Raw genomic sequence first — 15,530 nt, forward strand, 5'->3', positions numbered from 1 at the left:
AGACCTTCCCAGAGGTCAGTCAGAGAGTTTAAAAGCTCTTTCCGCACAGAAGAAACCCAGTGTGCAATCTGTACAATTGAGTTCTGACCGGCCACCAAGCACGTAAAGCTGTGATTGTGCAAGTTAAATGCATGCAAGTTGTAAGTCAACTATGTTTCTGATGTGGAAGTGAGTTCTGTTGCTTTTATAGCCAAATCTGCGAAATCCATACACAAAATGGCGGTATCAGCATGTTGCTTTGAGGTTTGAAAATCTTAGAGGGAAGACCCCCCCCCGAATAGTCTAATGAGTACTGAACATGTTCAGTGGTCACAGAATACTGTTGATGAAAAATGGAAAAATGGGTGTGAAGGAATATCAAATGGGGTATCATGAAATTTTTAAAAACCTATAAATAACAATTAGAATATCGTTGAAGAGGGTATGGCTGACTGGAACACTGAGCAGGAACACTCCACAATTCTAATTCAGTATGATAAAAGCATTAAAAGCTTATTAAAAATGGTAGGCAGACCACCATGATAATCTCTCTGAAATGTGCAAAATTTGTTTTTAAAGTGAATTTAATCAATTCTAACTACAAAAAGTTATTGTTACAGTTTTCTATAAAGTGTACCTCAATGCAGTTGAATATATACAATATTGGATGTAAGTTGGCAGTGCTTCAAATTAAGAGCAAACAACTACCGGGGAATCCCCACTTATGCAGCAGTTCCATTCCAGGATGCATGCAAACGGGATTCCCCTGTTCAGCCCCCATTTCACCCCCTTTTGGTACCATTTTTGGTGTGCATGTCAGTGAGAGCGTGTGTGCTGATTGTGTGCAATTGGGGAGTTGCCTGTAAATGTGATGGAGCTGCTGTACTATTCAAACAGTCTGAAATAATGTATTTGTGGAAGGAAGGAGACTGTCCAATTACTTACACTAATTGTATCTAAAGATTTACTTTCCAGGTGCTCTTAACTTCTGATTAATATACTATCTGCAGCAAATATTCCAAAAAAGGAGAAATAACTGAGAAGTCTTCTACATAACATTGGCTAGGAAATTTTTGAAGTAATCTTCATTTCGTCAAACTAACTGAGGTTCAGGGAGGGGTCTTTAAGTTTCCTTTTTATCAAAGCTGTAACTAGTTTAGAGATTGTAGGACATTATAAAAATATTGCTCAAGAGATGGTTATTATGAAATTTAGAATATGAAACATTCATTTTTTTATATTGTGGAAATTATTTAATGTCACCATGTTTTTAATGGGAAATGTACTTATTTGTGTAAAAAATATGAATTAATTATTAATGGGGGAGAAATATGCACAGGCTCCATCTTCAGACATTACTTGAATATATATTAAGATCCCCTACTGAACTGTGGAAATTCATTCAAGGTAGGATTGTTTTCTCATGAAGCTTGAAAGCCATTTTAATGGATTATGTTCTAATCAAATAATTCCAAGAAATAGAAAAAAAAAACACTAGGGGGGAAAATAGGAATTCTTAAGTTCAGGGCAGATATATACAGGGGAAATGTGAAGAATGACATTTGGGTCATTTACTATGTGTTCCAGCAACAAAGGTGTAAGTCTGAATCAACATCATCAACAGTGTCAAGGTTATACTGACCCATCAAACAGAGGGATGTCTCAGTTCAAGCCAAGTTTACATATCTTTCCAAATTTTCTTACTATTGTTGTGGTAGGGAACTTGGAGGGGGTAATATGAAACTGGTTTGATTACACAGTGAACACTACATGAGCTGTAGTGCATGCTGGTTTTAAACAAACATATCTCTTGACATTCAGAGCAACCTGTTACCATGCATGCGTTAAAGAAGTGAATTGCAACAAGTAAAAGCAAGTGGGCATACAGCAGGCACAATTGATTCCCAATCAAGTTTCACATTAATTCTGAGAGCATTTGATCCCTGAAGAAATAATTGTTTGACTAGGTCAGCTTTTCAACAGTGCCCCTTCATTAACTCCAATCAATGTCATGAAAGTATTACTGTTCATCTAGTTTGTCGCAGGCCTCTTAAACATCTGAAGAATTGTTTTTTGCTTGCCTGAAAGCACTTCTGCATCTTTTGAGTTAGAGCTGTTGACACAATTCAAAACATTTCCTCCTTTTACAGAAGGTGACTTTGCCTGGAGCTGGTTAGAGGGTTTCCAGTTCTCATTGTGGGAGCTTCTGTGTAGTTTTCGCTTATCTGTTTCAAGTGGGCTGTTTGAAGACTTTGAGTTCTTTGAAAGCCTGCTCCGTTTCCTTGCAACGGGAGATTCTTTTACTGACTGAGATGTTGTAGGACGCAAATGGTATTCATCTGGAGACCCTTTTTTGCGATTTAGCATGTTCTGTTCTTTGTCCATTTCCCTCTGAAGCTTCAGAGCCAGACGTCTATCCTCTTCTTCTTGCTTTTGCCTTTCATAAAACTGCTGCTCCAAACTTATCTGCCTTTCTATATCATCCATCTCTTCTTCTTCATCAGTTTGTGAGAAAGTTCTTTTCCTTTTATCATTTAAGTATGAATCAACTGCTGCTTCAGGGAAGGATTCTTGAGATGTTCTCAACTGCATGTCTATTGTAAAACTCTCATTTTTATAGTCATAACCATCCGCACCTCTCTTTGCCTCCCTGATTGCCTGTGGAGATAGTGTGGGCATTTCATTTTCTCTTCCCTTTTCTCTTGATGTACAGATGTTTTTAGTGTTGCTGCTCTCCTGGAAGAAAGAAATGTGCAAATTATAGCTGTCAAATACAGTTCACTATTCCCAAAGGATTTTGCATGTACTCATGTTATAAATATGAAAAAGAACTGGCATTCATATTGGCAATACGGAGTATGGAAATGTATGGGATATTAAAATTCACATAGATATCACATGTACTTATACGAGAATGCTGAAATCTTTATACTCCACAGGAATCAATATATGTATACATTACCTCAGAAAAGGAGCCAGAATGTTCTTCTTGCCAATTTTTAAAGCACCTCTTTGGAGGCAAGGAATTAAAGGGCTTTGGAGACAAATACCTTAAAAAGGAAAAAGGAACATAAGTACACTTTTACAGCATGTGAAGAACAAAGTCTTAAGGCAAAGTCAGCATAATTCTTAACTTAATGCAATCCTATTCCTATTCAGAAGTAAGTCCTACTAAAGTCAGTAGGTAAGTGGGACTAAGACTGCAGTCTAAGAGCAGAGCATGTGGCAAAATGTTATAAAACTAAGCTTTTTATATTGCTTATGCTGCCAGGAGCGACGGTGGAAAAGCATGTGGTCAGAACCAGCTTGGGGAAGTCCAAACTAGGCCAAGTTTTCCAAAATGAGAAAATGCACCACCTTCATATTGTTGTTTTTTTTAAAAAAACCACAAGCCCATCAATTGAAAACTGCCAAAATAAAGTCATATCATAAAGCTCCTATTATCATACTGTTAAATTTCTCCTTCCATGGTGTATATAATGAATTATGTACCAAGAAACCAAGAGACAAATTACTGGATCCAACTTACTTTTTAATGTCCACAGAACTGCAGCTTTTGCTTTTTGATGTTTTGCCAGAATCAGAAGGGGAGGGTCCATGTGACAGGCTGCTGTTCATTTGCTCCTCAACAGAGCTGTTCTGTATTGACAAAAAGCACACCAATATAAATAAACATGTTTTTATACAGTCATTAGTCTTTTGGCACAATTTAATACAATCCTAATACATGCAAATGATTTAAACCATTATAAACAAACTCTAATATATTACTTTGTTCCCATCAAAGGAAACTCTTAGAGCCCTTATTTATATCATACAGAGTTCCCAGAGTGTTGAAATAAAATGCTATCATGAGGCCATCACCCACCAAATCTCCCTAACAAGAGGGAGGTGTAAAAGAAACATATTGTGATAGAAGAGGGCAGAACCCACCCCCCTCAGAAACAACTGACTGAAGAATTCAGGGACAGAATCTCTGAGTAGGCTATAATGTAAAACACCAATGAAAGAAACCACTGTTACTGAGACCAAACCCAGGTGGAACTTTCCTCCCATCTACAATAGAATCCAGTGGGTTTTCACTGCCACCACCTCCCATCATGGAAGAAAATGGGTTTTGGCTTTTACCTGGTTCAATATGTGCTCATTTCGCTAGGAACACTTCTAGGTTTAATCTTAAAATTCATTCATAACAGGCATTAGATTCTTAACTAGAAGTAGGAATATTAAAGAAAAATGTTCACAAGTGAAGCCCACTAATTTAAATTAAAAGTAATAGGTTGGAATTTCCTGCATTTGTAATATAAATGTGTAATCTGTAGTCATTTCAAAACTTAGAATTCTTCCAAGTTACATCTTTTAATTTTTAACACAGCTTTTTTCAATTCCAGATTAATCAGAATAGTCAAAGGAGGTAGATCTTGTGAAACCAGGGGGAAATGTTACATTAGGATAGTGAAATAAGCAGACTACATAGAATAAATGTTCAATACGTTGATAATATCTACTTTTTATGCAGAAAGCAGATACATGTTGGCATCCATCTGCCTCAAAAGAAAAAGAATTAGTCCTCCAGAGGTGATGTCAAACTGCTGGAGAATCACAGCGGCTGCTGTGGCTGCAGAGACCGGTAATTCTTAACTGCTGCCTCCCGCATTGTTTCTACTGCATTAGCAGCACAGAAGTGACCTCTCCAAGGTGCTAGCCTGGGCAGTATGCATGGAGGCCCTGGGCTGCTCAGATGACAAGAGCCCTCTCTCTTAGCATCACTGATGTGGCCCAAAGGGAAGTAGAGCAATACATTTCGTACCAGCTTTCTGGCTGCAGGAGTTGCCAGAAAGAGGCATATAAGACACCATCCAACTGCCTTGAGGACTTTGAATTTATGTACTGTTTACTTCTTAGCCTTTTCTTCTTCCAAAGATGTCCCACAAAGTAGCAGGTAGAGGTATTTTGCTCTGGGTTTATTCCCAAAGCCTTTCTCACAAATGAGTATAGCTGCAAGGCAGCAGAGGTTTAGGATCAGTTTTCCTTCTCCTAGATGGGCTGCCTTCCCACGCTGATGAGCCCCATCTTGGGGCATATATAGGTTCTTTAGATAGGTAACATTGCAAAGGTGCCTGGTATGTACCTTCTTCAAATTTTAAGGCTTGAGAAAATAAACTGATGGTATTCTAAGTCACACTTTTTGGAACATTCCGTCTGCACAAGCATTATAGCTTGCCAGATGGAACAATCTTCCCCTCTCCTTGCTCTGTGCACTGCTCTGGGGTATTCTCTTGATCCGCTCTAAGCCAATTTCAGGAGGCACTGGGGGGAAGGGGGGATGCCTCACTGCATAAGTGAAAGCCCTTATGATGGGGCGCATTCTGTCCTGAGAATTTAATTGAACTGAGTTGTCTACCATCAAGCTGCTACTTACCAGATCACAACTTAGTTTCCGTGCCAATATTTCATCTAGTTGTAATTGTTCTTCCATCTGTTTTTTCCTTTCTTCAGCTAGCCTCTGCTCTTCTTCCTCTTCTGCCAACAGCCTCTGAATATACTCTTTGCTTGCATTGCTTGCTTCTTCTTCATGAGCCAGTCGTTCTGCTTCTGCCTGAAGTAAGAGTATATCATAACTTATTTCTGACTTTTTCTTGCAGTTTAGAGACTGAACACCATAGCCAAAAGCTTTTTCTTTTGACTGAAGCTTTTGTGGTTTTTTTTTCTGAAAACTGACTATTAGTGGGTCCCACACAGCTTTCTAGATTTACCTTGCTTATCTCTTCTTCATACTCCTGTCTTAATTCTCCAGGTTTACTTAAACAGCGCACTGGCTGATGTAGGCACACTATCCAGAAAAGAAAAGATTTGAGAAATATAGTTATTAATGAACCAATTAAGGACTGTAGGTTTCCTATAAAGAAACATCAAGTTCCAATTTAATCTCAGTACTATATGGCAGAATACACTTCTAAAGTCACATCAAAATGTAGTTGATCACTTAAGTGCTGTTCTGTCACTGACAGTTTCTGACTTCCTTGGTACTAAAGGATTAAGTAAACCTCCAATATAAATAAGTAAAAGAAGGCTTCAAAGTTTTTCAAAAGAAACTGCAATTGTTTGTTTCAGCCCTTGCACTCTTTGATTTGACTTCTTTAAAGGTAAAGGTAAAGGTACCCCTGCCCGTACGGGCCAGTCTTGACAGACTCTGGGGTTGTGCGCCCATCTCACTTAAGAGGCCAGGGGCCAGCGCTGTCCGGAGACACTTCCGGGTCACATGGCCAGTGTGACATCGCTGCTCTGGCGAGCCAGAGCTGCACACGGAAACGCCGTTTACCTTCCCGCTGGTAAGCGGTCCCTATTTATCTACTTGCACCCGGAGGTGCTTTCGAACTGCTAGGTTGGCAGGCGCTGGGACCGAGCAGCGGGAGCGCACCCCGCCGCAGGGATTCGAACCGCCGACCTTTCGATCGGCAAGTCCTAGGCGCTGAGGCTTTAACACACAGCGCCACCTTCTTTAGTAATGGACAAATTCTTGAACTAAGTTCCAAAGAACTACACAACTAGTTCTGTGAATCCAAAAGGGCTTTAAATGCTACTGAAATAGAAGATTAAAAAAATAATAATTTGGCTAAAGGTCAAATGAAATTATTTCACTGGGCTAGGACAAGCTCTTAATGTAAAACTAAATTCTGTCCCAGAGGTTTCAAACCCATTCAAGTAGACAAGACTATTCCAATTCTGTAGTGCTCACTTTCAGCAATGGTTACTTTTCCATATTCTATTACTTCAGCCTTGCAAATAAACCAGGAAATGCTGGTACCCACAAATGTTATACTATCCACCTGTCCACTATCCACACTGCAGGCATGCCAATGGCTTAAAAAACATTCCCCAACAAAGCAGTCCATTTTGAGCTTTCAAATGTGTCCTTGTCTCGCCACCTGGAGGATATCTTTACTTTCTTGAGACCACAAGGTGGATGCCTGGATACTTACCCGTATTTTTCGCTCTATAACACGCACCCGACCATAACACACATGTCGTTTTTAGAGCATGAAAATCCGTAGGCATGCCACCCATAGGCATTCCCTCCATAACACGCACAGACATTTCAACCCTACTTTTCAGGAGGAAAAAAGTGAGTGTTATGGTGCAAAAAGTACGGTAATTTACTGTGTTCCCAAAAGCATTATTCTAACCTTTTAAACATTTGTAACATATTTATAAGGCCATATATGCCAGGTTTACTCACTATCTTCTTCTACATCCTGTCCACTAATTCTGCGTTGGCATTCTTCTGGAAAGTGTTTTTGAATCTTTTCCCATAATTCCAAATTAATAAGAGTGTTATTGCGGGCATTATATCGTGCCCAAGAAGAGACTCGCCGACGACAGAAAGGGCAGTACAGGCTGCTCTTTTCCACTGTAAGCTGAAAACAGGAATTGCAGAGAGTGTGGTTGCATGGCAGTGTGACTGGTTCCAGTAAAATCTCCATGCAGATATTACAGCGACAGTCAGATAAGGACAGTGGAGCCTCCGATTTCTTCGACATGCTGTCTAAGGGAGGGTGACTAGTGCATCATCAGCATCTGAAACCATGACACAGCATCTGCTTAGAATCATCAAAAATGCAGAAAAGTTATCACTACTGGCTCAGCTATTTGGCACTTTACCTTACAATGTTCTCAACATCCTTCTCTGATCTAACCTTTTTATCACACCTCTCCCATGGTGTATGTTTGATGTGCACACTGTAAAATGGGTGAGCAAACTTTTTCCGCAGAGAGCGGGTCCACTGTCCCTCAGACTTTGTTGAGGGCCGGCCTATCTATCTATCTGTATATATAAAACAAATTTCTATGCACACTGTGAGGGGGCAAGTAGTCCTCCTCCCAGCCCCAGCCGCCTTCTTGGTTTGCCGCCTGCCTCATTCGCCGAAGGGCTGGTGATGGTGGCATGAAACGGGCTTCCTCCCCACCTAGAGAAAGAAGGCGCTGTGCTTACCTTCCCAGGGGCTGCCGCCGCTGTCACCACCACCACCACTTCTCGTGAAGCGGATAGGCAGAGAGAGATCATCTGCTCCACTCTCTGACCCACAGGAGCACCAGGGCAGCGGCAGGAGGAAGAGGCCGAGCGGCGGCAGCTTTACCAATCAAACGCAGCTGAGGTAAACCAGGAACAGCGTTTGATTGGCAGAGCTGCCGCTGCTCGGCCGCTTCCTCCCATTGCTATCACCGGGAGTCTCAGCTTCGCAGTGGATTCTGGCTTCACAGCACGGGCCAGATCTAGGAGCCAGGTGGGCCAGATCCGGCCCAGGGGCCTTTGTTTGCCGATCCCTGCTGTTTAAGTTCTACATAGAACAGTCCTATCAACTATGAGTCTGCATCAACATATTCGGTATTCATTCAAGAGCCTGTGCTTTGCTTTATTTTATTATATCCTCTGCCAATTTACAGCTTGAGGTATTAGAAGTACTGGGCTTGCATGTTTTCCTGTCTTTATAACTGGGCAGGAGGAGGACTTCTACAAAGTTTAGTTTTGCTAAAGAATTGTGGTTCAGCTTTACATATGAACCAAGGATCTTTGTTTAAAACAAAATGTGGTCAATGTCAAAACAACCAACTAGCCTTATTCGTTTCAGTCTTCTCTATGTATATATGGAGGAACACAGCGTAAGTCCTTATCTTCACTTGTTAAATGGGATATTCATATTTTACTAACTGAAAGTGGTTGAAATGAATTGAAATACCCCTTTCCAGTCCAAAGAGAAACCTGCAGCTGCTTTTCACATGCGCCTGTGATGCTCAAAATTCTAGTAAGAACCCTGCTTAGTATTTACTGTTAATTTCAACAATTTGTTTAACGCTTAGTCATAGTCATCTCTAATCAGTGTACAGGAGGTCCAGTAAGATGAAAAATAAACGAATGCTATAAATCAGAATTCATTTAAAAAGTTTGTTGCAATAAAAAACATCAGTAAGCACGAGAAGATCAACAGGGAGGGGGCCCAAAATACTGACAGTAAGGCTCCTTGTGGGTACAAACCATGTATCCGAGCCATGGAGCAGTGGTGTGTGTTAACAGCAACTCCCTTGGCGGCCCCAGTGATTAGGAATATAAAGGATCAGTCAGTCCCTGAGGTATCCCAGGTCCAAGTTGCTAAAAGCCTCGAAAATTAATACAAAATCCTTGAACCTGGACTGGTAGCATATGGGCAGTCAGTGCAAGCTTCTGAGTACTGTAGCTACATGCATTTACATTGCATAGAACAGTATTTTCATTACAAGTAGGCATCATGCTGTTATTAAAAGCTGCTTGCCAATTTAGATACAAAAATGGCTTTACAAAACATCGTGCACAGATATAGGATGCTGGTGCAGGAACAACAGGTCAATTCAAAAAGCACTGATAATTTCTAAACAGAAAAATGGGGCGGGGCTGACCGTGAGAGACCACGGGTATGTCGAGTCAAACCAGTAAGAATCACCTCTCATATCCTATTCGCATTTAACCTGAAACTCACCTACATGCACTGTTTTCTGGTTCCCAACTTGTTTTAATAAGATTTTTTTTTTGCCCGAAGACTACAGGTGTGTGCGCGCACAACAGGAAGTTTGGCCAGAGATATGTGTGCTCAATTCCCTTCCACGAACATTTCAGTGAATATACACGGGAAAGTGTGGGTTGCGAGTCCTACTGTTACTGCTGTTGGTTCTCCTCGTCCTCCTCTTCTTCCCCTCACACACTTGGAGAAAAGTTCTTCAGCTTCCCCACTGTCAGGAGCGAAGGCCAAGAAGCCTCTCGACGTCCGCCCCACATTTCTAGGCCAGAGGCCTAGGAAACATTCGCCTCAGGGGGCCCCGGCTGACAAGTGGGAACTAAGCGGGGCTTCCAGAACCGATTCACCGTTCCGACGCTTGACTTCCCGTTGCTAGGCGCCAAAATGGAGACCCCGGAAGAGGAAACCGCGCGCGAGCCCGGCGACTCGGCGTCCGCCTGATTCGGAATTCTGACCCGCCACTTCCCCCCTCCCCTCCCTCCCGTTCCACGCGCGTGCGCGAGAGAGCCCGCCCAACGGCTAGCTTTTATTCCGAGAAAGGGCGAGGAAGCGGGAGAGGGGTCTAACCTGCCTCAGCGCGCGCAGACGACGCGCGCATGCGTGCCAGGAGAACTCCTGTACAGCCGCGCCTACAAGCGCGCGGAGGGAAATCCCGCCCCTTTCTGCCTCTGCGCTTAGTCCTGCCGCAGGCTTCGAGCGTGGAATAATCGAGTTGCAGTACTGCAACTGGTGCGGGAGGGCCGGTGCGGGTGTGCTGTTTGATTCGGAGCACCGCGCAGGCTTTTGAGTACTATGGTGGGGGAAAGCGTTTTATTGAGCCACAACGTATAAAATAACGAAACACTATTAATTGCAAGATTGCTGTACTCATTTTGAGAGCTTTTTGTGTTTATGCGCAAGTGTTTTGTCCCTCCCCCCCTAGTGTTTATACAATTGGTTCAGTCTGTTTGGGCAACGACTTTAGAAAACGAACCAACCGTTCTTTGCTTTTTAAGATTGCAGTTAATTATATTTAGACAACCGTTTTTGGCTTAAGAGGAGGTTGGAGGACCATAAGGTCCGGGGGGGGGAGTGGTATATAAATGCAATAAGCGACTTGGGACCAGTTTACCTGAAAGAGTGCTTTCTGTGATGGAAATGGGCACAGAGCTTGATCCTCTTCAGAGGCATACTGTGGGTGCCTACACCCAGGCTGGCCCAAAACATTTTGGCACCCGAGGTGTACCCCAAAATAGCACTCCCCTACCCACCAGGACAGAAAGGGTGAGAGAAAATCTACATCAGGAGCGAGAGAGAGAAGAAAAATCAGCCACATTTGCTGCTTCTCTGGATCCTGCCACCTGAGGCAGTTCCCTCACCTTGCCTCGTGCATGGGCCAGCCCTGGTGAAGAAACTTGCTTTTCAGTACAGTGGTACCTCGGGTTACATACGCTTCAGGTTACAGACTCCACTAACCCAGAAATAGTGCTTCAGGTTAAGAACTTTGCTTCAGGATAAGTACAGAAATTGGGCTCTGGCGGCGCAGCGGCAGCAGGAGGCCCCATTAGCTAAAGTGGTGCTTCAGGTTAAGAACAGTTTCAGGTTAAGAACGGACCTCCGAAATGAATTAAGTACTTAACCCAAGGTACCACTGTAGTAGTGCCTAGCTATGGAATGCTTTTCTCAGAGAGACCAACTTGAAGCCATCTTAGTGGGTGTTTTAGTGCCAACTGAATATGTTTCTGTTCTTTTAAATTATTATGCAGTCTAATTAGAGCTGTATGAGCAGGAGGAAATGGGCTTTTCAGGGACCCCCCCAAAGTGGGAAGCCATGTTGTCGTCATCTCCCCTCTCCATTTTTTCCCTTAGTTTTTAAAATTGATGTATTTCAGTTATATTAATCTAACCCATAGAGAATTATGTTATCGGGCAGCATATATAAATGGATATGTAAAGGTATGCCCCTAGGTGTGTTTCATAGATTACCCCTTACCCATTTTATGCTCCAAACAAAACTTGAGTAGTTTCTGCTGACGAAGAGGACACTGAAAATGGCTAATAATGAAGTGTTGCAGCCCAGCCATTAGACATGAGTGTACATAATATTATCTTTAAACTATGAATCACTTTATTGAGCAGTTTGTGATTTCATCAGGTGCAGACAGTACATATTAGACATAGAGTGTGCTCTGGTGTCAATTTGCTTTTAAATGGGGCTGAATAAGACATGGTGACTAACTATTAACCACATTGGTAACAGAGAAGAAGATAATAACATGCAGCTATGTTTCTAAATGGCAAAAGAAAGCATAGGAACTATGAGGGTATACATAATGAACAAAAGTCAAGCTAATCATGGCCAGTCATAGATGGCTTAGTGCACTTGAGGTTGCAAGTACTGTAAATAAGTATGCATTTAAAAAATCACCTGAGGAGGACTTCCCTCTTTATACCCCACTTTTTTTACTGTGAGAAAATTGATCAACAAATTGGGAGCAGGCACTCCCTGAAGTATGCAGCAAGACCCAGCAAATATGTACATTACACTCGCACCAAGACAGATGTTTGTGATATATGCAATTATGCCTGCCTCTCAAGAATGGGGCCTATATTTCAAGTGAGAAACCAAAAAAGGGGAACTTCAAGATTATTACTCTACTGTAGGATCTGGGTGATAGATTTCTAAAGATAGGAGCAAAATGGGAGTTGTTAATATTAGTAGTAATAATAATAATGCATAGCTTTAGTCATGCTTCACATATGCAATCTTCATAATCCGTACAACTTCTCTGTGAATTGGGCCAGTACAGTGCAACTTTTCTCTGTTAAAGATGGGGTGAAGACTGAGAGGAAGTCTTGCATAAAGCTACTGAGTAAGGACTTTGCAGGTATAAGCAGTTTTGGAGACAATTTGTTTCTAGGTTATAATCCTTTAGGGTGTGTCTCTTGTTTTTTGCAAGCATGTTCAGTTTTTTCTGTATTCCACTATGCGAATAGCCGACAGCAGACTTCGCTGAAGCAGCTGGTTCTTCACCACGTTGTTTATAATAGAGGTGATGTCATTGGCATAATCTTGCCTTTGATCAGCAGGATAGTAGCAGGCATTGTGACAATTTGTAATGAAAAATGCACAGAGGGCTTTAACATCTCCTTCTTGCAGCCCCAGTTTCTCCAGTACAGACTCCCAGGCCAGCCTAATTCTTTGGTTTCTGCCTTTTCGCCTCAGAACAGATGACAGAGTAGGAAGGGCTTTTGCCAGATCTGGTAGCATTTTTACCACTTCAGAATGTAAGCAGCGAATAGTTTCAAAAATGTAGCTGTAGAAAAGATTTACCTCCACAGAAGAGAATCTGGAAGAAGATATGGAAATATAACCCATTTTTCAAATAATTAAAGTCAACAGGACCAGGATTTATTGCTATTCAGGTAACAGGAGATGATATAAAGCTACAATCCTGACTAGACTTCTTAAGGTGTGTATTTTATTGAACCAGTGGAAATTTAATTCGAGCCAAAAGAAACCATGTTTGTGATAATTAAGCCCAATCCTAAAATGTTTATTTAAAGTAATTCCCTAAAACTAAGACTAAGTCAGTGTTTAGGTTTACATTTTGGACATAAAGTTGGAAAGTTTTCAAGATTTATTCAGAAGTCCTAAATGGAATTATTTCTCTCCAATATTCCATCATTATAAATTAAAATCATCAATCACTACATGTTCATGTGTTGCCCATATGTTAAACCTATCAAATGATGGTTACATTCTTATGATACCATTATCGGGCACTTTACAGCCAAGTTAATATTATTAAAACTTTTATTAGATTTTTTGCCCTCGATTTTTCTTTCTCACCTGCCTTCTAGCAGTGATGACCACATTTCATCCTGGTCGAACTCATGCTCCATTACTGTAATCCGAAACTCAAACTTCTCTGTTAATTTCTGAATGCTAGAGTCTAGCACTGTAAACTGACCCTCTAAAGTCTGCAGTTTGTTCTCCACTCTGTTATGATTTAAAAAGCCAGAAGAAGTTATTAAAAGTAAGAACAAGTTAGTCAGGAGTCTCCACTTCTGTAGCATATCCCAAGACTCATAGCTACAGGTTGATTGTAATCACTTGATGAATTTAATCAGCATATGGCTCTGGAACAATACACTTTCTGCATCAGGAAGCATGTTAAACCCTGTATTGCATTATGGCTGCTGCCACTGCGAAAAGAACTGAACTTGTGACAAAGCAAGATAATACCAAGGAATATTAAATCTACAATGCTATGCATGCTTATCTGGGAGCAAATCATACTGAGCTCACATACACTTATTTTCAAGCAAATATGTACACCATTGTGTACACAGCAGAGTTTTTATTCACTGCCTTTTATACATAGATTTAATGTAGAACTACAGGAGAATAATGGACATACTCTTCAGTTTCAAGTGATCAAATATTTCATGGGTATCTTAACATCAGAAGGTCCCTTTGAAAGGGAGTTAGTTTTCGGCATCACATATTTTTCATTTATTCACAGACCCTTTAAGAACTAGAATTTTATTCATTGTCTGGGGTATAACCAGGTCTCCCCCCCCCCCCAGCCAAAACTCACTGGAACTCAGTTCTGCCACCTCTCAGGTAGGCACCATTGCCATTATAAGAGAACAAGGGAGGCATTCATGCTGAGCACCAATTTTTCTAGAAAAACAGCATTGGGTACAGCAAATCAACATTAGATGGTGCTCTTCAAATGGTAGCGCAATAGGGACATTCCAGAGATGCGAGTCCAAAACTTACAAAGTCTTATGTATAACATAGTGAGCATGCAAGTGCATTCCAACTTAATTTGATTCTTAATTTGATTTTTAATGACTGATGCTTTAATGTATTTTTAATCTCTTGTTGGAAGCTGTCCCAGCCAGATAGGCAGGTTATAAGTAATTATTATTATTATTGAAAAGCCAGAATCAAAGCCACGTGGAAAGCCATGTTTTAGTCCTGATCACAGGACTAAACCACTTTTTAATCAGCATATAATATGGAAACAATTCCCTAACCTTGAATTACTGCAAAGATAATTGATGCATACTGTAACACATACAAGAATTTCAGTCCTAAATACATTTACTAATATGTCAACGCATGGACATTTATATCAAAATACAGTATACGTGTGCAGGGCCCTAGTCCAAAAATAAACACCTAGTGGTGTTTAAAAGAGTAAAGAAGAAACACTGTAAACTCTGCAAACCAAGTCATTAATATTTTCATTATTTCTATAATTTCATTAGACATAAAAGAATATGTAACAGCATATTCAGCAATACAGTATTTAAGGCTTGGACAGTAGACATTTTCCACCATCATCCAGACCATCATATAAAGGCAGTTACTATATAAAGGTAGCAACTGCTGCCTTCCAAAATAATGTATTACATATCACTTTTTGTAAGCTGCCTTGGAATTTCATCAGGCAGAAAAACAGTATCAATATTATAAACATCTAATTTATAAGGTCTGATTTTTTTTGCTGTTTCTCACAATCTACCCCCAACAAAGCAGATTGGTTTCCCCTTCATGACCTGTTTAATGTCTTGTTCAGAGCACACAGTGATATAGCTTCTCTGGCCATCTTCAGGGAGAGAAAAATAACCGTATGTTTAAATGCTGGTTAGCTTCTCTTTTGCAGCAGACAGCAAACATATAACAGGAGTTCCAACTTGTGCTGAAGGTCAATTTTCACTTAAATCTTTTTATAGCAAGCCAGGACATCCAAGTTTAGCTTATTAACACATGCCCACAAGCACGGTGTTTATTGAACCATAGTGGATCAGTTGTGACAGTTTCTCTTGCTTACATGAAGATAAATGAATTATTTTCACACAAACTACACTAACCTGTTAAATTACTAATTTTCTATCTATGTCTGTTTAGATTCATATTGGGTTGCTGTGTGGGAGGTACAGCAGCTTACTGCTTCACTCTTTATGTATTTAAAATATTAATGTTGCCACCCATGTTAAATACATTTA

At 40.8% G+C, this 15,530-nt stretch overlaps 2 protein-coding genes across 4 annotated transcripts; both read right to left on the minus strand.

Moving 5' to 3' along the window:
- Nucleotides 1–1,656: 1,656 nt before the first annotated feature.
- Nucleotides 1,657–9,997, minus strand: RNF168 (ring finger protein 168). Of its 3 annotated transcripts, none has more exons than XM_081910488.1 (7): nt 9,666–9,997; nt 7,220–7,557; nt 5,736–5,812; nt 5,402–5,578; nt 3,509–3,618; nt 2,942–3,029; nt 1,657–2,715 (listed from the first exon to the last, which is right to left on the minus strand). In XM_081910488.1, exons 2-7 carry the CDS (start codon nt 7,518–7,520, stop codon nt 2,011–2,013), a joined length of 1,458 nt encoding a protein of 485 aa, XP_081766614.1. In that variant the 5' UTR covers nt 7,521–7,557; nt 9,666–9,997; the 3' UTR covers nt 1,657–2,010. The 3 variants fall into 3 exon arrangements, with proteins under 3 accessions (XP_081766614.1, XP_081766612.1, XP_081766613.1); XM_081910486.1 differs by having other exon boundaries at nt 9,492–9,996; XM_081910487.1 differs by lacking the exon at nt 9,666–9,997 and having other exon boundaries at nt 7,220–7,577.
- A 1,614-nt stretch (nt 9,998–11,611) lies between these two features.
- On the minus strand, nt 11,612–15,521 carry SMCO1 (single-pass membrane protein with coiled-coil domains 1). Its single transcript, XM_081910612.1, has 3 exons — nt 15,081–15,521; nt 13,360–13,509; nt 11,612–12,856 (listed from the first exon to the last, which is right to left on the minus strand). Exons 1-3 carry the CDS (start codon nt 15,128–15,130, stop codon nt 12,472–12,474), a joined length of 585 nt encoding a protein of 194 aa, XP_081766738.1. The 5' UTR covers nt 15,131–15,521; the 3' UTR covers nt 11,612–12,471.
- Nucleotides 15,522–15,530: the final 9 nt, after the last annotated feature.

This window comes from Podarcis melisellensis, assembly GCF_964234715.1.
Source record: "Podarcis melisellensis genome assembly, chromosome: 5".
NCBI lineage: Eukaryota > Metazoa > Chordata > Lepidosauria > Squamata > Lacertidae > Podarcis > Podarcis melisellensis.